Source organism: Athene cunicularia (genome assembly GCF_003259725.1).
Source record: "Athene cunicularia isolate RWA chromosome 2 unlocalized genomic scaffold, athCun1 chr2_part1, whole genome shotgun sequence".
Taxonomy (NCBI): Eukaryota; Metazoa; Chordata; class Aves; order Strigiformes; family Strigidae; genus Athene; species Athene cunicularia.
In genome coordinates, this window is record NW_020799095.1 from 121,253,667 (window position 1) to 121,275,279 (window position 21,613).

Below are 21,613 nucleotides of genomic sequence, written 5' to 3' on the forward strand. Positions count from 1 at the left end.
AAAGCTTCCTTGAAGTTTTCTTGTTGACATGCTAAGGTCAGTACCCATCACAGTTTAGAACCTCGGCTGCTCTTCAGTAGCTTTATTTTTTGAGATCAAGAGACTGAAGAAAGGCCGATGATGACAAGGATGATGTTGAGCAAGAAACTGTGCTGTGGTTTAAAATATATATCCCCCTTGGCTGGGTCTCTGCCTTGGTAAAAACTGTCTGCAGTGCAGTAAAGTCATGCTGCCAGGCCAACATAGATTCTCCCGTGCAGTCTCATCAGGGGCTGTCAGGGACACTCACCAGGAGAGGGGCAACAGCCACCTGCAGCCTGCATTTCCTACCCTACACTCTGCCTAGGGGACACTGTGAACTGCTTCAGGGAGTTTATCAGACCTCTCTTTTTCTTAGGCAGGTCCATTTCTAAATGTTCAAGAAAGAATACGGTATTAAAGCTCCAGAAAAAAAAAAAAAAGAAAAAAGAAAAAAGAAAAAAAAAAAAAAAAAGGAATCTAGAAAAAAATACTGAAGGGGAATTCTCAAAATTCCATCAGGATTAGCCACTCATAAGGGCCCAGTTTAATTAGGACAAACCTATATCCAGATGCCTACTGGGTGCACTATGAAAAAAACAGCATAATTGTTCTGCATTCCCGTGCCAGCAATTACACAAATAACTTTGCAGTAAGATTCATATAAAAACAAGGGCTGAAATACATGATTGCCTTTGTGCTTTGCAGAAAATAGTTTGTACCATAAAATCCTAAATGTTTTAGAAACTTGTATTTTTCTAATCTAAATTAATTCAGCATATGTAACATTCAGACCATCATCTTAATTTTCACTCTAGCTGACAAGTATTTCTAATGACTGCATAACTGCTTATGTATAATTGAATGTTAATTTGGGCTTTTTCATGAATTGAGTGTTGCAAGTCTTGCCAAAGAAATCTCAGGAAAACCAATAAATTAATCACAATACTAACAAGTTAGACAGGAGAGTGGTGTGACCCCTCTTTAGCATAGAATCTATTAGACAAGAAAGGATTAACATGTATTTAGTAACAGTATGTTTGTGTAAGCTGTTGTGCTGTATTGCTTACCTTATCTCAAGGAGTAGAGCTTTCAAAATGAGACTTGGCAATATGCAAGTTATATTTGTTGAATATTCATTCAGAATAGAAAAGCCTACTAATGCCTCATTTATATTGTCATTTAAATCTAGTGCCACTTTAGATTAATTATAATCCAAATTACAGCTCTATGCAGTGCAAGAATTAATATGGAATTTATCCAGATTAATACATTTGCATTGAAAATGTAATATGTCTCTGCCATGGCTAAGGGGAGCACTTTTTAATAAGGTAGTAAACATGAGGAAGGATGGAAATTAACCTTCATTATTGCAATGAAAATTATCCTTTCATTCTACTCTAATTAGAAAGAATACTCTACCAGTAATTATAATTTTAGAATTATTTTGAGGCTGAATAACATCATCTGATGTGTCAAAAGTCTTAAATTATTCAATCTTTATCAAATACATAGGTTCATAAATAAGAAAACAGTATTTCGATTATGGCTTTTCCAGAAATTTTTTTCACTAGTATACGTATTTTATTAACTTTATCCTTCTTGTTAGTCACACCAACATTTTTAGTTTTATTTTGGGGTTTCAGAAATGTTACAAAGGTGATGACATCTGAATTGTGGTGAATTATGTCATTTTTATATTAGCAATTTTGCACAAGTTAAATAATTCTGTAACTGACAGGCAGTCATTGAGTACTCTATTTCATGGCACTTGTTTGTAATTAAACTTAGTTTTTGAGCTAAATGTATTGAAATTATATTATTAATCTAAAATAATGCTGCATATTTTATATTATAAAATGGATTACAGTTGTGTTTCACAATTAGGGGAAAAAAAACAAATAATGTGTCTCAAGAATAAAAAGTGTGTATTTCCTACAACTGCCTGGGAAGAATAGCATGCCAGTGGAACATCTAGCTATGAAAACAGTGCTGCACAGCGTACTCGGGACCATAGTGTTTTCCTCTCCTCTCTCCCTCCTCATTCAATACCCTTCCTATAAGACCATAACTTTGTTCAGCCTCCCCGCAAGAAGCTTCTTAAAATGGTGAATTCAATACGGAAAGCAGAAAATGGATATAACAAGATGGGGAACTGAGTTGTAAAAGCTGGACCATTGCATAAGGAGCAGATGTCCTTTGTGCCACGTATGCTCTGGCTTTCGGGGGTTCAGTTCTCACCACGTGCAGGGGCGTCCCCATGCCAGAGGGAAGATCAATCCTCCGTGTTTTTTTGTTTTTTTTTTCAAAGCTCACCATAACTCATGGACTTGGTTACTTTACTATAGGCCAGATGTAACTTCAGTCATTTAAGAAGTAACAGTGCTTGGGGTTGAATGAATCCAGAGCAACAATAACAAAAACAACAAAGCCTCTGTAAATTTTGACAGTTTATATAAATATCATAGTAAACATAACAAAAAGCTGTGCTTTGTTATGCATTTATTGACCCCAGCATAGTGTTTTATAACTCAACGGTTTTATTATATTAACCGCAAAAGAAAATTTAACCAAAAAACCCCCTTGTTTTTATAGAAACAAGAACTATGTGTTTCATGATTATTATAGGCCCTTTGAAGTAATTAAGTTATTCCATCCTGTGGTGGAAGATGATGTGTAATATTAACCTTGTGTGTGCCCAGGAGCACACTGAGTGCACTCCAAACAAATTTCACTAGCAGTTAAATACCACTGCCAAAACACAGTTAAATGCATTTTCACAAGTGAATTTTGGAGCAGAATTTGGATTCTAATTTCTGTAATAACCTGTTGAGAACAATGAGAAGAGAAGGTGGAATTGTTTAGTTTGGTTTTTAAATTCAGCTTCCTGTGTAACAGTATCCATTTACACCAGCTGAGATTCTGGCCCATTTGTCTTTAAAAAGGTACATTTTAAAAGTGACATATGATGAAGGTAAGAAACAACACTCAACTGTTCGGTGGTTTTGACAGTTGGAAAAGAAGAGAGGTTAATAATTTGAACCTATCCTTCTAAGACCTTTCTCTGTTAATATAGTACGTCGCTTTTTTACTTCCCATAATTCTCACAGCTAAGACATTTAAATAATAATCCCGTATTGCCAGGTAAATACAGATAGGCCAGGGACTACTGCGTTATCATAAACCAAAGTGAGTAATAAAATGGTGCCTTATGTGCCTGCATCATGTAGATATTGCCTTTAAGCGTCGCTAGTCCTTCAGGTCGTCAGCACAACACTGACTGAGCAGTCTAAATGAGGCCTCCACGATCAGTTCCTGAGAGTGTAAAAATTCAGTGGGGCTCCAGAAAGCAGCTTGTTCAGATATTAAACTGACGTTGACAAATTGCTCATTAAAAGTGGGGAAATATGGCAGAAATGAACTTTAATTTGAGCAAGAACATGCAAAAATTATTGGCCTAAATTACACCAAAAGAAATAATTAGCAATTTAGGAATGAAAAACAATGTGTGGGAAAATCACCATTAATGTATAAGTCATAAAATATGTTTTATGTTTTTTTAAAAAAAGCCCTTCAGAAAATGTCCCTGTATGATTCAGTTTTAAATTGTTTATTATTATACCACGAGGATTTGGTATTCACCTTAAAAACAGTTCTCTTATTTTACTTGTCTAATAAAATAATAATAATAAAAAGTTCTTAGTTATGTCTACAGAAAAATACAGGTATTTTCTTTGTTTGCTTTGTGCCAAAACATCCATGACCTTATTTTAAAATTAATGCTAGGTTATTGTGCAATGAGATGCAATTTGTTCATTTATATGAACCTTATGTGGATTGAAAAAAATCAAGATAAATCTTCATGCACAACATACAATCAGATTACCCCTGGACTATATATTTACGTTGGGTCTGATAGCAATCAATGGTTTAGCTTCATTGCATTTCAAGATGTATTTGCACCCAGTGTCCAGTGATAGTGTCCTCACCCTGGAAATAATTTAGTTGCAAATTGACTAGAAGATGGTGAAAATTGAAAGTTAAAATTAGAAATACTCATAATAAACAGCAGAAAAAAGGTCAGATGATGCCGCACTATGATGAGATTGGAATGGTTGGTAAATGAGGTTTTGTGTTTGTCGTGAGATGTATGTGACATGCCTACCCAATGCTCTTGTAATATCCAGCCTAGCAGAAGAGATTATCTGGCAAATTGACGCTGGAAAGAATTTTCTGATGGACTGGGAAATTAGAATTGCACTCTTTTCTTTGATGTGTGCAAGACTGGGCCGCATTACACAGCTAGTTCAAGCATAATATTAAATATAGTATTTAATACTTAATAGTAGAACTATCTATAGAAAACAATTATATTCTGGTTTTGATCACAAATGCCAGACTATAAAAATTCACAGTGTAAACATCTAAGGCAATCCCAAATGACTGATCTTTGTATATAATTAATATTAAGTTAGCTCTGAAATCCTATTCTCCACAGTATTTCTTTTAAAGCCTCACTATATTTAGCTTCAGAATTGTAACCAGGCAGGAGTTATCAAAACAGCACAATAATCATATTGCTCAGACAGTTTAGAAAAGAGAGAGGGTAATTAAACAGCGGCAAATTAATTATTTTGGAAAACAGGATTTTTAAGCAAAAGCTGATTTGTTTTAATGTAATACACAAATTCATGCTGAGCTGCTGAAGAAAGAACATTATTGATTAATCTTTAAAGGCAACCTAAGGTTATCTAAACAGTAGAGAGGAGTTCATTTTTAAATGTATTTATAGAGTCTCCATCAAGAATAAAAGTGTATTTTCACCATTGTGCTTACCAGAGTTGCTTTATTCAACTATATTTTTTCTCAGAACTTAGGAAAAAAAAAAAAAGACCCTCAAGGACAAGACAAACCTTTGGAATCACAGTCTCTTTGTAAATCAGGATATTTTAAAGTCTAAAATATGTTCTTAAAAATTATGTTTTCGGAACAGGAATAGTCACACCAGAGAAGGAACCAAAAGTGAACACTGTGGTAGGGGCACAACAACTTCTTCTGACAAAAGAAGAGGATGGTGCAGCTAAAAAATCAAAGCCTCCAGAGGACAGTAAATTTTGTCATGAGCAGGTAAAAGAAAATGTAACAATTTAATTGCATTCTAGAACTCTTTCAAATAACTCAAGAATGAAACAGAGATTATAATGCTTTTAAAATAGCAATATCAGTAAGTCATGAAAAGCACACTGACTAATAGCCTTCATCTTAATTTGATTTTTTTTTTTCAGTTCTATCAATGCCCTTATTGTAACTACAATAGTAGGGACCCAAATCGTATCCAGATGCATGTCCTGTCACAGCATTCAATGCAACCTGTTATCTGCTGCCCCCTCTGCCAGGATGTCCTCAGCAACAAAATGCATCTCCAGCTTCATTTGACCCATTTGCACAGTGTGTCCCCTGACTGTGTGGAGAAACTGCTCATGACAGTAAGTGTTCCAAATACCGATGCACATGCTACAGAAATGTACTGGGGCCTCTGGGCAATGTATTTGTTATGACGTTGTATTCAGCGAGCCCAAGAAAGAGAGTGGATCAGGACTCTTAGCTTCTGTTGCCAGCTCATCCAGTGACTGATGTCCCTTGGGAAAATGACTGAAGGCAGATTTCAAAGATGTTGGAAACCTGCAGTTCCTCATTGACGTTAACCTTAGAAAAATCAAGCCTGTCCATGTATCTAAGTGCACACCTGTAAATTGGGTCTAATAATATCCAGGTCTCAGAGATATTGTCACTTCTGTTTGTAAAAGAATAGGAATTCCCCATAGAATGTAGTTCCCAAATGCAGAAGTATTCCTGTGTGTAGCTGGACTGTGCTTGCACTGTAGTACATGAAATTACCTGTAGAGTATCAATTGTGTTGCTAATTGGAGACCATGATTTTCTTATTGTACAGAATGTACTGGTTTTTACTTTTGCATGAAAGACCCTTTAGTTTTTTTGTGAATAAAATGTATGAAACAGAAAGGCAAGTCATAGAATAGGTATCAATCCAGTTAGGTCAGTTCTTTAGGATACGGAAAATCTGATTTCAGGTACCTATCCTGGATCAGTCAGGGGCTTGACCTGGCTTCTGCATGATTGGGATGAATGCTATAACCAGCAAACTCTATTTGGAAGATGAATCCCACTCCAACCTCACCAGGAAAATCCTGTTCTTCCCTGAAAAATTGTACAAACCATGTCAAAATAATAAATATCTGTGAAAAATAAGAACTCAGCACCATTCAAAACAATGTCAGTAAAGACACAATCAGGTCTCGAATGTATTTATTATTACAGCATTGATTCAGTTAAAAACCAGACCTCTCAAGAAACCCTAATTCTAGTTGTCTTGCCTTTTTAAAAGGAAATACATTTGGAAATCTCAGGGATCCACCTCCTTAAGGATTTATTTCTGTATCCATAAATAACTCCTTCGTTTATATGGTTGTGGTTGTAGGCTTACCACCTCATTCCCAAATGAAGCGGCAAAAAAATGAGGAAGAATTGAAAGAGCTCTTGACTGATGTTCTAGGGTTTGTTGTGTCTAGTGCTGATAAGCAAATACAGAATTGGGGATTCTTCTTTTCTTTTCCTTGGTTTATACTAACTCTAAACCTCCCACACCATGTAATTTTGGTGCACCACAAGGAACATGGAGTAGAAATTTAACTTTCCTAGACCCTTTTACAAAACTGGAAAAATGTGGACACACACCCCCCACACCCCATATTGAACAGTATTAGCTTTCTTCTCAAGTTCTCCATTATTCCTTCTGTGCTGATAAAGGGGCAACTGAATCCAGGTGCTAGGGAGTTGTCTCAATGTTTCTGAGAGGAAAAAAAAAAAAAAGTTTGTTTGACGGAGAAAGAGATTGAAAAACGTAATCTGCATTACCTAAATTGTCCTAGTTGCTAACATTAATATGCTCTGTCCATATCTGACCTCTCTGATCAAAATAAATACCAATTATAGTAAATTTTTCTTCTCTGGGACATTTACAGTTATGTACATAATTTTCTATAAAAGTTCTTCACTTCCAAATGAACTCAAAGTCGCTAGTCCTCTGAGAGGATGCTATTAATGCCATGTTTAAATTACAAATATACTAAGCCCAGGGCTTTTTAAAATATGTCTAGAATATTTTTTCCAATAGGCAACTGATATACATACATACATAAATACATATATATATATATAAAACATTCTTATGTATCCTAATAAAGCTTTAAAATAATCTGTTAAACTCTTAAAGAAGAACAAAAGATGTTTCTTCTCATACCTAGTAATGTATGTAGCTTCCATTATTTCAGTAATTTACCACTCAAAAATCTCTCTGGATATTGTTGTTACTCTGTATGAAGTAAGGAAGTACTATCCTTACATTAGAGATGAGGAGCTGCAGCTGCAGCACAGTCTGAACTGATTTATCCAAGGTCATTTAGACAGCGTCTGGCAGTGGAGTCTTGCTAAGTTGAACCCAGTTCTGCTAAGCCTTAGTATGAACCCCTAGACAATCCTTTATTTCATGTATCAATATGTTTTAAAGATCTGAGCAAAAAGAAAACATGAAGTATTGAGGAAATATTGATGTCAACTTAACTAAACAGTACTATCGGACACCTATAAGAGTGCATCCTTCAAAGATTTCTGTCTATAATTTGAAGGCATAACACAATAGGTAAAGAATTTTGAAGGAGATAACATAAGCAATTGAAGAAAAGAAATGAATTTTTTATTTTAAATGGAAATAAGTTGCTATTTTTCTATGGAAATAAACTTATTTTCTTTCAAAGATCATGGAAAGTCCAGCATTTGTTTAAAAAACAATACAGGTGAAGCAAAGTGGGAATGCCCTCAGTCAAGAACTGACTGGTGACCATATCTCAACATGATCTCCATCTTTGGAGGATGTCCAAGGAGAATTCCCCTGATAAATCCAACCAACCTGACATAGCCAGCAAACCTCTTTGTGGTGACATTGAGACCAGTGAAATATTGAGTGTATGTAGTTCTATAGTATCACCTTATTGTGGATTATTTTGAGTTGATTCTCCACCAAGGGACATCCAATGTTCTGGATTTGTGGTCTGTCAGAAACCATTATCAAGGTCTGACTCAAGATCTTGGTTTGGTACTGGCAGTCTTTGATCCAGATGTGGTGGATCGTTTGACTTACAACTTCATACTGTTGTGTAGTATTAAATAGTGTGACTTTTCCTATAATATTACTGTGTTCTTGGTTGTCAAAGGTTCCTGTACCAGATGTCATGATGCCCAATAGTATGCTATTGCCAGCAGCTGCTTCAGAGAAATCTGAACGTGACACACCTGCAACCATTACAACTGAGGGATCTGGGAAATATCCAGGTATGCAAGAAAAAGCCCAGACATGTAAAAACTAGGTATGGCCAATTTAGAAATAAACCACTTGTTTCTTTCTTAGTAAAGTGAATCCTTTTTGGCTTGCATGTAGCCACAGAGATAAAAAGAAAAGTAACAAGGGTCCTGAATTTGGCTGACTGCACCCATGCAGAGCTACTGGAATGCATATATATGCCAGACTGTTTGCTTTTGGTAGAGGTAAAATTAAACAGCAACGCCTAGCCACTTTGAAGGTAAGGCCCTCCTTGTTTAACCAGCAAATAAGACTCAGTCCTAGAGGACTTTCACCATCAATGGAAAATGTTAGGCAAGTGATTCTGCCTCTGTTTCCAATAGTAGGTTTCTTATCTTGGACACTTTATTCTGTGCTGGGAAGTTGCTACCTCTCACAGCATGCTCTTCCCTCTCTCCTCAGACCACTTTCCTCCTTCTGTCTAACCACCTGACATACCTATTGTGCTCATTTCTACTCTCTCCTTCTTTCCTGCTGTTTATTTCCTTTTCTTGTTTGGTGCTCCCATTGTACCAATAAACTCCTGCCTTATGACAAAGAGAAGCCTTATGCCACTCCTGGGCCAACTGCCACTGCCAGTCTGATAATTGTGTTTGGGTTTTATTACTTTTTTAACCTTCTGTTGGTCCTGTCTGCTTTATACTCTGGGGCAAGGATGGGTTCCATATTTTCTAGGCCAACACATGGCACACCAGCTGCCTCTCTTGATTTCTGATGAAAAAGAATAAAATTGTATGTGCTATTCTCTTCTACTTGTGTAAAAGACATTTCACTTTTTTTTAACTAGGTGAAAGTCCTGTGGATGAGAAAAGTACCCCTGGGATTGATGAATCAAAAACTGGAATGGAAATTAAGACCGAGGAACAGAAGCCACCTAAGGAATCTACTGAAACACCAGATTGGAATAAGAGCAGCAGTAAAGATATAAAGACCACTGACTCAATGACGGATCAGCTAAATGAACAGCAGAAGAAGCAACAGCTCTCTGTTTCTGACCGCCATGTCTATAAGTACCGTTGTAACCATTGTAGCTTGGCTTTTAAGACTATGCAGAAGCTTCAGATACATTCCCAGTATCATGCTATTCGGGCAGCTACCATGTGTAGCCTTTGCCAGCGTAGCTTCCGTACATTCCAGGCTTTAAAAAAACACTTGGAAGCAGGCCACCCCGAACTCAACGAAGCTGAACTTCAGCAGCTATGTGCGTCTTTACCTGTCAATGGTGAACTCTGGGCAGAAAGTGAAAGTATGGCACAAGATGATCATGCACTAGAACAGGAAATAGAAAGAGATTATGAGATGGACCAGGAAGGTAAAGCAAGTCCTGTAGGAAGTGATAGTAGCTCTATTCCAGATGATATGGGCTCAGAACCAAAGCGGACCTTACCTTTTAGAAAAGGGCCAAATTTTACTATGGAAAAATTTCTAGATCCATCTCGCCCATATAAATGTACAGTGTGCAAAGAATCTTTCACCCAAAAGAATATTCTCTTGGTCCACTATAACTCAGTGTCCCATCTACATAAACTCAAAAAGGTTTTGCAGGAAGCATCAAGTCCTGTCCCTCAAGAAACCAACAGCAGCACTGACAACAAACCCTACAAATGCAGCATTTGTAATGTTGCATATAGCCAAAGTTCTACATTGGAAATTCATATGAGATCTGTGCTTCATCAAACAAAGGCAAGGGCTGCAAAATTAGAACCAAGTGGTAACATAAGTAGCGGAAATAGTGTAGCAGGGAATGTTAATAGCCCCAGCCAAGGAATGCTAGAATCTATGAGCTTACCAGCAGTTAACAGCAAAGAAACACATTTAGATGCCAAAGAATTAAATAAAAAGCAAGCTTCTGAATTAATTTCTGCTCAGCCTACACATCACCCACCCCAGTCACCAGCACAACTTCAAATGCAACTGCAACATGAACTGCAACAGCAAGCTGCGTTTTTTCAACCCCAGTTTCTAAACCCAGCTTTTTTGCCTCACTTTCCAATGACACCAGAAGCATTGCTGCAATTTCAACAGCCTCAGTTCCTTTTCCCATTCTATATACCTGGGACAGAATTTAGCTTAAGCCCAGATCTGGGTTTGCCTGGTTCTGCCACATTCGGTATGCCTGGAATGGCTGGTATGACAGGATCACTGCTAGAAGATTTGAAGCAGCAGATACAAACTCAGCACCATGTTGGCCAAACCCAGCTACAGATACTGCAGCAACAAGCACAACAGTATCAATCCACCCAACCCCAAATTCAGTCCCAAAAACAGCAGCCCCAAAGTAGCAAGCTGATGAAAGCAGAACAAAATACCTTAGTAAGCACAGACTGCCAGCTGATAAAGGATATGCCATCCTATAAGGAGTCAGAAGAAATTTCTGAGAAACAAGAGAAGCCAAAGCAAGAATTTACTAATGAGAACGAAGTACTAAAAGAAAACAAAGATATGAAGAAGCCAAAATCCTCAGAACCAGCCATCCCACCTCCTAGAATAGCTTCTGGAGCAAGGGGGAATGCAGCCAAAGCTTTGTTGGAGAACTTTGGGTTTGAGTTGGTTATCCAATACAATGAAAACAGACAAAAAGTGCAGAAAAAAAGCAAGACTGGTGAAGGCGAAAACACAGACAAACTGGAATGCGGAACCTGCAGTAAGCTCTTTTCTAACATTCTTATTCTGAAGAGTCATCAAGAACATGTACATGGACAGTTTTTTCCTTATGGAGCATTAGAAAAGTTTGCACGACAGTACAGGGAGGCGTATGACAAGCTTTATCCAATTTCTCCATCTTCTCCAGAGACACCACCACCTCCACCACCGCCTCCTCCACCACCACCACCACCTCCTCCTCCTCCAACTCCTTCTCAGCCTTCTTCAGCTGGGGCTGGAAAAATTCAGAACACGACTCCCACTCCTTTGCAAGCTCCACCACCCACACCACCACCGCCACCTCCTCCACCACCACCACCTCCTCCTCCGCCACCGCCACCATCAGCCCCACCTCAAGTCCAGCTTCCCGTTTCACTTGATCTCCCACTTTTTCCTCCAATTATGATGCAGCCAGTGCAGCATCCTGCATTGCCTCCTCAGCTTGCCCTCCAGTTGCCACCAATGGATACTTTATCTGCAGATCTTACCCAGCTTTGTCAGCAGCAGCTAGGATTAGATCCCAATTTCCTGCGGCACTCTCAGTTCAAGCGTCCACGTACAAGAATCACAGATGACCAGTTAAAAATCTTGCGGGCTTATTTTGATATTAACAATTCTCCAAGTGAAGAGCAGATCCAAGAAATGGCTGAGAAATCTGGTCTTTCACAGAAAGTTATCAAGCACTGGTTTCGTAATACACTGTTTAAAGAACGACAGAGAAATAAAGATTCTCCATATAACTTCAGCAACCCTCCTATAACAGTACTGGAAGATATCAGAATAGATCCTCAACCTTCAGCTGTAGAACCTTACAAGTCTGACGCATCTTTCAGCAAGAGATCATCTAGGACTCGGTTTACTGACTACCAGCTTCGTGTCCTCCAAGACTTCTTTGACACAAATGCGTATCCAAAGGATGATGAAATTGAACAGCTTTCAACTGTGCTTAACCTACCTACTCGAGTTATTGTTGTATGGTTCCAAAATGCACGACAGAAAGCTCGCAAAAGTTATGAAAATCAAGCTGAAACGAAAGACAATGAGAAAAGGGAACTGACAAATGAGCGTTACATTCGAACTAGTAACATGCAATATCAGTGCAAAAAGTGCAGTGTGGTTTTTCCCAGGATCTTTGATTTGATTACACACCAGAAAAAGCAGTGTTATAAAGATGAAGATGACGATGCTCAAGATGAAAGTCAAACTGAAGATTCTATGGATGCCTCTGATCAAACAGTGTATAAGAACTGCACAGTTTCGGGCCAAAATGACTCATCAAAAAGCCTGGCAGTCACAGCAGCAAGCTCTGGCTCTGGTTCTAGTACTCCTTTGATTCCATCACCAAAACCAGAACCTGAGAAAGCTTCTCCTAAACCAGAGTCCACAGAAAAACCAAAACAAAATGAAACCATCTCTAAGCAAACTGATACAACTTCCCAAAGCACCAAACCAGTACAGTCTACTCCAGTAACCTCTTCTGACCCTCAGCCCCCAACTTCTCAATCACAGCAACAAAAACAATCACAAATAGTAGGGAGACCTCCTTCTGCATCACAAACCACACCTGTTCCTTCCAGTCCTTTACCAATTTCAATGAGTTCTCTACAGAACAGTCTACCTCCTCAGTTATTACAGTACCAATGTGATCAGTGTACAGTAGCCTTTCCAACTCTAGAACTTTGGCAAGAGCACCAGCACATGCATTTCCTAGCAGCCCAAAATCAATTTCTTCACTCACAGTTTTTAGAAAGACCAATGGATATGCCCTATATGATATTTGACCCCAATAATCCTTTGATGACTGGACAGTTACTTAATAGTTCTCTTGCTCAGATGCCACCACAAACAGGCACCTCACATACAGCACACCCTGCTACAGTTTCTGGTTCCCTGAAACGAAAACTAGATGATAAAGAAGACAATAACTGTAGTGAGAAAGAGGGAGGAAACAGTGGAGAAGATCAACATCGTGATAAGCGTTTAAGAACTACAATTACTCCAGAGCAGCTGGAAATACTCTATGAAAAATACCTACTAGATTCCAACCCCACCAGAAAGATGCTAGATCACATTGCACGTGAAGTGGGACTGAAAAAGAGAGTCGTACAAGTCTGGTTTCAGAACACAAGAGCCCGAGAAAGAAAGGGACAATTCCGTGCAGTTGGTCCAGCGCAGTCCCATAAAAGGTGTCCTTTTTGTCGAGCTCTGTTTAAAGCAAAGTCAGCTTTAGAAAGTCACATTCGCTCTCGACATTGGAATGAGGGGAAACAGGCTGGTTATAGTTTGCCTCCGAGTCCTTTGATATCAACAGAAGATGGAGGAGAAAGTCCACAAAAGTACATATTTTTTGATTACCCATCACTATCATTAGCAAAAACTGAATTATCAAGTGAAAATGAATTAGCCTCCACTGTATCAACCCCTGTTAGCAAAACTGCAGAAATGTCACCGAAGAACCTTTTAAGTCCTTCTTCTTTTAAAGCAGAGTCTAGTGAGGATATAGAAAATTTGAATGCCCCTCCTGCTGACTCGGGATATGATCAAAACAAGACTGACTTTGATGAGACTTCATCAATTAATACAGCAATTAGTGATGCCACAACAGGGGATGAGGGGAACAATGAAATGGAAAGCACGACTGGCAGTTCAGGGGATGCAAAACCTGCATCACCTCCCAAAGAACCAAAACCACTTGTGAATGACACGCTATCAAAAGCTGCAACTACACCTACAAATGAGAATACCGATGATAAATTTATCTTTTCCCTAACAAGCCCCTCAATACATTTCAGTGAAAAAGATGGTGATCATGACCAAAGTTACTACATTACTGATGATCCTGATGATAATGCTGACCGCAGTGAAACTTCAAGCATAGCCGATCCAAGTTCACCTAACCCATTTGGAGCTAGCAATCCTTTTAAATCCAAAAATAGTGATCGGCCAGGCCACAAACGTTTCCGGACACAAATGAGTAACCTTCAACTTAAAGTTCTCAAGGCTTGCTTTAGTGACTACCGGACTCCAACAATGCAGGAATGTGAAATGCTTGGGAATGAGATTGGCCTGCCCAAACGTGTGGTCCAGGTCTGGTTTCAAAATGCACGGGCTAAAGAAAAGAAATTCAAAATTAACATAGGGAAGCCATTCATGATAAATCAGACTGGACCTGATGGGACAAAACCAGAATGTTCTCTGTGTGGTGTGAAATATTCTGCGCGTTTGTCCATAAGAGATCATATCTTTTCCAAACAACATATTACAAAAGTGAGAGAAACTGTGGGAAGTCAGCTAGATCGGGAGAAAGATTATTTAGCTCCTACAACGGTTAGACAGCTGATGGCACAGCAAGAATTGGATCGCATAAAGAAGGCTACTGATGTACTAGGATTAACAGTACAGCAGCCAGGCATGATGGACAGCAGTTCTCTTCATGGTATCAGTTTGCCAGCAGCTTATCCAGGACTCCCTGGCCTTCCTCCTGTTCTTCTGCCTGGAATGAATGGTCCATCCTCCTTACCCGGTTTTCCACAAAGTTCAAACAGTAAGTCTATAAGGGGATGATTTTCTCTTTATTAATTTGATCATCTTGCATAGTCACCATCCCCTTCTAAAACAGCATACTATGCATTCATATCATGCTTGTGAGACTGGTGTGAGTAGCTAAAAAGTGCTGCTATGAGGTGTACTCGGTGCAATTCTCGGTTGTTGCTGTAACCTGGATGGTATCTCTGATTTTGGGGGAAAAAAAAAGAAAAAAATTAATTGTAATCTAATTGACAGAAATGGGTTTAGTCCATATTAGGATTCTGTAACAAAACCAACATAACAATAGCATTGTTATGCTTCATTGTTTGTTCTGAATGATACTTCTTTAGGCAAAACTTGGGTTAGAATTTTGTATGTAAATTTTTTGTATGCAAATATTTGAAGCAACATCCAATGAAGCAGAAAATAGTCAATCCCACATTATCAGTTCATCAGGCATTTGGTCCACCCGTTAGACCAGTCCAACCTGCCGTTTAATTCAGAATAAATTCAGAATAAAATAAAATGATGCCCAAGACTCTCTATTATATATCTGAATAACTGCCTGCTAAGATAAAAAGGTTTTTGTTGAAGGTGATTTTTAATGACAGTTTCTTTGTGATCCAGTTGCTGAATATATCCTTCCCCTAATTTCTAAAGTCATTGCAGACACATATCACTTCATTTGGGCTTGCACTTTTAACTGAACACATAACTGTTTTACTGACCGACTTGACTCTGGTTTGACTCTGTTTTTTGCTCACATGGGAAAGCACTTCCTCTTGCAATAACTTTCTCTGATGTTAGAGAATCAGGTTTTCTGCAAAATGATTTATTTAGTCCTCAAAGAATGAACCTAATTTATTTTCTTGTATTAGGCTCCAATTTTACAGTCAGAGTTCATTGTGAGTGCAGCCTTGCAGATTGAAACTCTCTCATTCATCTTCTAACTTTTCACATTCATATCAAATTTGTGCAGAGCAGAGTTAGGGAGTCAGTTAAGACCTCTCACCTCATTTTATCCAGTAATTCCACTTGCTGTTGATCTCTAAACTTTGATTTAGAAAGCAACTCACTTTGGCAAGTAAGGTAGGGGCCTAATCACCAGTGTTGTTAGACATACTAAGACTCTAGCAATGTCTTCTCTGCTACCCAGCTCAGCTTTGATTGATGAGGATCATGTTATTGTTTCCCTAAGTGGTGGTTGAAGCATCTTTTTTTTCTCTTCATTGGATCAGAATGGCCTTCCTTCCACAATGGAGTCTCTGGCTGAGTGCCCTCTGGCTTTTGTCAAACAGTTATTGGCACAGGGAGTGCATATAAAGGAAATATAAAGTTGCTGTGTTTCCTTCTTAATGGCATACAGTGTCCACGTCCAAAAATGGCTGGTCATTGCTCATTAAAATTACAGATATGGTTTCTCCATATAACTTCACTAAATAGCTTTGGTTAGGTTGACCTTCAGGTAAAATGGGCTCTAGAAATCTCGGGCTTTGCCTATACTGCTAAGTGAAATTTGCTTGGGAAGTTATCATTGCATTCTTTTACTCTCAACAAAAGGAAATCCCCACGCAAAGTGAGTCTTGGGAATGGTAGTGGACCCATGATAGCCTCTCAGCTGTCCTCAAGGAGCTGTTTAGGAAAATTATAGTTGGCCCAGGCCAAAACAGTGCCAGTAACCATTTTTACTGTTTAACTTTACAGGCAGTTTAGTTTCAGTTTTTGGGAAATGTTCCCTGGTACTGTTTAACTTGCTAGTATCAATGTAGCCTCAGAGTTTGTAAACTTATTATTGTAGAAGTTATTATTACAGGCCAAATGGTCCATAATAATTCAATATTCGATTTTTCTAATTTCCACCAAATATCTCTTCTGTGAGATAAATTTAAATCGTTAGTACCATAGCATGCACAGTGCACTGCCTATTGAGATAGATTTTTACCCCCTTTCATCTTGAATCTTCCTAAGGTTAATTAGCCCATTGTGGGCAAAGCCCACTGTGTAAACTAGCTAGTAGAATCTCATTGTTAACTTTTTCTTCCACCATATGCTAAATAGCCCCTACATCCCACCTTTGCTGCCTGGCAAATACTTGCATGCATAAATCTCCATTCCCTAATGATACATAATGGAGCAGTCATAGAGAGTGGAGAAAAAAAAAAAAAAAAAAGAAAAAAAAGATTAATCATTCATCATAGAAAAACAGCAATATACTTATGTGTTCTCCAGTACATACTCATCACTAGTATTTTCTGCACCTAATTAACGCATTTCTGTTTTCTTCTCTGCCCTGCTTTGGCTGATAGTTCACATTCATGTTTGATTCTGAGAATTGTCTAAGAAGTATCTTTTCAGAAGTAAGCTTTTCTTTGCCTGCGGTTCTTCTAGCAGTGCTTATATTCCCAGCCAGCAGGAAAACTGTTCTGCATCACTTTTTGCATGAAGGATTTTCTGAGGCTAACTCCCTGATGATTCACCATCCCATACTTCAAGTCTAGCTCTCGTGAATTCCACTGCAAGTGTGTAATTTCGTCTCTTTCGGACCCAATCCTGAAAACGCACTTCAGAAGAAATCTCACAGGGAAAACTTTTATTCAAATATTTACCTGGTTTTATTGATGCTTACAGGGTTGATAACTGTATTTCCTGTAGCAAAGCCCATCCAGTCTGTCTTACATGTTTGTTTAAAGGGCAATGTCGACATTAGTATGATCCTCACTTTTAAAGAATGTGATTGCTGTTTGATATTATAATATAAAACATCACATTCAAAATTCTCTTTTGTGTTTCTCTTCTCTCTTGCTACATAGAGAAATTAGCTTGATGAGTTTCACTGGTTAATACAAGTTTATGAGGGATTTCATTTTCATATTCTTGCACCCAGTATTGTTTATGGGTTTCCAAAAAGGTATAAAACTCAGATAAATTTTGAAAATACTATCCCATTTAAAATGCAATATTTGCTTTTATAAAAGGTTTGACATGGAATACTTGAAAATAATGCTAAATCATAAAAGATGGAAGTACAGTTCATGTTCTTTATATAGTGCTCAAACTGGACTTTTATTTGCAAAGATTTTTTAATTTGTCAGAATAAGATAGTTTCATTACTGAATGGAAGAATCCATTAACTTTAAATTCAGTTATTTTGTTCTAAACCAAGTGGGTCTGAATATCAGAATTATTGTGTGGTTCTAGGATGATATGTTGAAGAATCTTCTCACCTGTGGGATACATTTCTCTAGATAATGTAATTATACCATCTTGTGGACATCAAATGCTGAGCAAGGTCTCAAAATTACTGCTATGTTTGCTCAGCATAATTCCTAATATGGAGCTATTTGGTGAAATTCTAATTCATACAGAATTTTAGTTCTGACTTGTTTTTGTTCTTCAAACCCCTTATCTTCTAGGGGACTGTAGATAGAAGAGTTCACCTGTTGTTTTCAGCTGTTCTTAAAAATCACATTCTCTTCCCTCTTAGCTTTTTTTCTTTTCTTCCCTATGATCCCTTGCAGAAAACTAGTGCTTCATCTTGCTTCTAGCTATTAATACTGGTTCTATGAACCTCTTAATGTCATCATCATTACCATAGGTTCTTTGCACATCATTTAAGCCTGGACTGAATTGAGGATTCACAGCAGCTTTTTCCAAGAATTCACACATCACTGGGTAATATGTACTTAGTGGTTTTTGAAATCTTATCAAGAGAGAAGTTTGATTCAGATACAATTACTTTCCTTATTATTAAGGCACTACATTCTATTCTCTGTTTGCTTTTGGCCCATCAGTAGCAGTTTCATTTTTATATTTTTATCACTCTCATTCCTCCAAGTGAAAAAGAAGTCTCTGCCCTTTGATTATCACTGAAAAGAGTTAGCAGGATTAGAATGTTTCTTCATGATTAGTAAATTTTTTACTCTACAACTCTCATGTCTGGGAATTGCGCATTAGTTTCATCGAGTTTCTTCATTTAATTTTGGAAATGCTCAGTTCCATGTTTAACTTCCAATAAAACAGGTGGATTTCACTATTCTGTTTTAGCCTGTCTGGATATTTAACTGAATTCTATGTATTTCAACTAAATTCCAAAGGCTATCTGGAAAATGAAATAGATCTTGACTACTCTGGGCATCATCAGTGTGAGTAAACTGAAGACAATGTGATGTGTAAGGGTTGAAGAGGTTAAGAATAGAAAGAAATTGGAAAAATCCTAAGTAGCTGACAAGCCCAAATAACCATGACAAAGCTGGGGCAGCAGTTCACACTAACTGCATCATTCATGCATTTTCCATTTACAGTATTTATCATTTAATATATTTTCAGCAGACTCCACACACAATTGACTATTACTTCCCGTTGAAAGTGTAGGAACATGAAACAGCATCTTTGATGTCATTGTGCAGTAACTGTGGCAATTACCCACTTTTTAATTATAACTGTTGTGACTTGTTTCACTGTACTATCTAATCCATACTCACAATTCATTTTAACTCCTTAGTGTTCCTCTACTGTTAAATAGGAGTAATGACACAGTGACAAACATTAAATGGCCTCTTTGTTAAATCTGATAATTATTCCCTTTGAATCCTAATTGCTTTATTCCTAAGTAATGCTAAGCACCTGGATATTGATGATTTAAACATCATTCTTGTTCAGTCCATTAGTACTTCCTAGTAGCTAATACCCATCTAACATCCATTACAGAAACTGCGTTTACTGTTCCCATATCCATGTGCTAGTAGACTGTTCCCGACATTGCTTCACATTTACAGTTCTGTGTACATCACACACTTGGTACACTCTTTTCTCTAGCAAACTTACTTGCCTGAAAAAATTACAATGGGTATAATGTACAGCCTTTTACAGTGAGTTGCCTTTTCTACCCTGTGCCATCATTTAATTTTTTGACCAACTATACATCTCACAGAAGTTTCATTTTAATAGACTGTTACCAGCCACTGCACTATGTCTGGTACTTGAAACAGAAAAAAGATTTCTTCCATTAAGTTATGAGGCATACTTCTTGCGTGTATGCACCCTCCAGACAGAACCAGTCCATCCTTAGGTTGCTTTCTCTAATGAGGTGGAGGACGTCATGCCTGCATGCTTCAAGTAAGCTGAGAACAGCAACGTTCTTGTGTCAAAGCACTTTAGTGATATTACACATATTTCCCAGGAAATACTGCACTCACCTGATTGTCATGGTAAAGAAAAGCTCTGTTCAAACTCTCAAAAATGAAAATGTAAGCTGTGTGGTGTCCCAGTAATGAATAGCATTGACCTTGTTGCTTGTTCTGTTAGTTTTTTGAATGGTCATTTCCTGTTGATATTTACTTATCTAAACATCTTTCTTTCTTTATTATTATTGCATTTCCCCCCAGCCATTTAGATAAAGATTCCTTTTTATTTGAGAGCTAATTACTTGTAGTGAGCACCGTAATTACCAGGTTGCTTAGGTGAAGGATGTGTGGGTTATATCATCCCAGAGGCATGATAAAAATTAGTTAAAATGAACAACAAAGTAGAGATCTCTCAAAGTATCAATTAGAGGGAAGCACTCTCACTGTGCTTAATGCTTCTTTTCTAATAATCTGCTACTGAGTCTATGGAAGAAAATGAACAAAAAAGAAGGGTGTTATTTCTACAGGTATGAATATGATCCTGCCAATGGAGCTGGATTTACTTCCACTGCCTTTTGTGGGACTTTTCTATAGGCAGAGATTCATGCACGACCCCCATGCTAGTATAATCAGGATTTTAAAGTGAGTAAAAGCTGTTGGGTTTGCTGTAGATTGTATATTATGAATTTAAGGCTGTAAGACTCAAAGATATGTATTAAAAGCCATTTAAAAATGTGATTTATTCATGCCATAGGTGATTCCGGAACACGTGAGAAATGTTGAATGTTACAAGACGTATTTTGCCTTGTGCATTGACAACAGTCATATTTTTGTTGTTTTCAGCTTTAACATCTCCTGGTGCAGGCATGCTTGGGTTTCCTACTTCAGCTACTTCGTCTCCTGCCCTGTCTCTCAGCAGTGCCCCCTCCAAACCTTTGCTGCAGACTCCACCACCACCACCTCCACCACCACCACGCCGGCGACAGCAAGGCCGGGGCCATGCGGAGGTCTATGGATGACCTGTCCGCGCCCCTCCACCACCGGAGCATCCCCAACGGCCTCAACGGTGAGCCCATCCCCCCGGACCCCGGGGCTGTGGTTTTGGGGTGCCAGGAGAGGGGAGGCCTTGCCGTCCCCACCCCTGCCCATCCCTGGGCCCCTCTTTGGGCGAGCAGGGCCGGGGAGGGGCACCTGTGCGCGGAGGGGGGGGGTGTGCTCCTTGATTGTGTTGTCGATGTCTGGGGCTGCGGCTTGGAGCCTTTTTTATCTGGAGGGTTGGTGGTTTGTGTTGGTTGGTTGGTTTGGGGTGTTTCTGACAAAAACGAGCCCGAGTTTTCAGGGTTAAGTAAACACTGATTTCTCTCTCTCTTCCTCCGCTCTCTCCCCCTTTAAATATTTTGGTTTACGTTTGGCTTGTTTGTTTGCTAGTTTGCTAAGACTGATAAAGAGCCTGGATGAGATTTTGGAGGCATGTGATGAAAGTGCAGGTCTGCCCCACAGAGCATTGCCTGTAAGCTCCGTGGGCTCTCGGGCAGGCTGGCAGTTTTGGAGAGGTGCAACTCAGCTTGTGCCGATTCCCCCGTTCCGCTTCAGAAACAGGAGGTTTGTTTGTAGAGAAGAGATTGCTCTCGAAGGGACGCTGTACTCACAATTTTGTTCAGCCTAGTCATTAAAGTTAGAAACAAGCTCCACTGTGAAATCGTGCCAAGCCTCCTCTGACAGTCGGTATTCAAGCAAAGTTTCTCCTGTTGTCTAATAGTGATCAGGCATTAAAATAATTATATTGGAATGTCTTTAAAATGGAGATTTTTTTTGTCTTTTGAAACCAAGAAGACCAAATGCTTGACTTCTAGAAGGAGTAGTT

The 21,613-nt window shown here is 38.5% G+C and overlaps 1 protein-coding gene across 1 annotated transcript in view; it reads left to right on the top strand.

Annotated features, from left to right (window-relative positions):
- Positions 1–20,726, top strand: part of ZFHX4 (zinc finger homeobox 4) — a gene marked incomplete at its 3' end in the record, with an annotated part of 127,726 nt that extends 107,000 nt beyond the window's left edge. The window contains exons 6-10 of the mRNA XM_026841477.1: positions 5,012–5,145; positions 5,304–5,504; positions 8,310–8,427; positions 9,243–14,642; positions 20,593–20,726. Of these exons, the coding sequence (XP_026697278.1) occupies positions 5,012–5,145; positions 5,304–5,504; positions 8,310–8,427; positions 9,243–14,642; positions 20,593–20,726 (5,987 nt within the window). The remainder of the gene's footprint in view (positions 1–5,011; positions 5,146–5,303; positions 5,505–8,309; positions 8,428–9,242; positions 14,643–20,592) is intronic.
- Between the last annotated feature and the right edge of the window lie 887 nt (positions 20,727–21,613).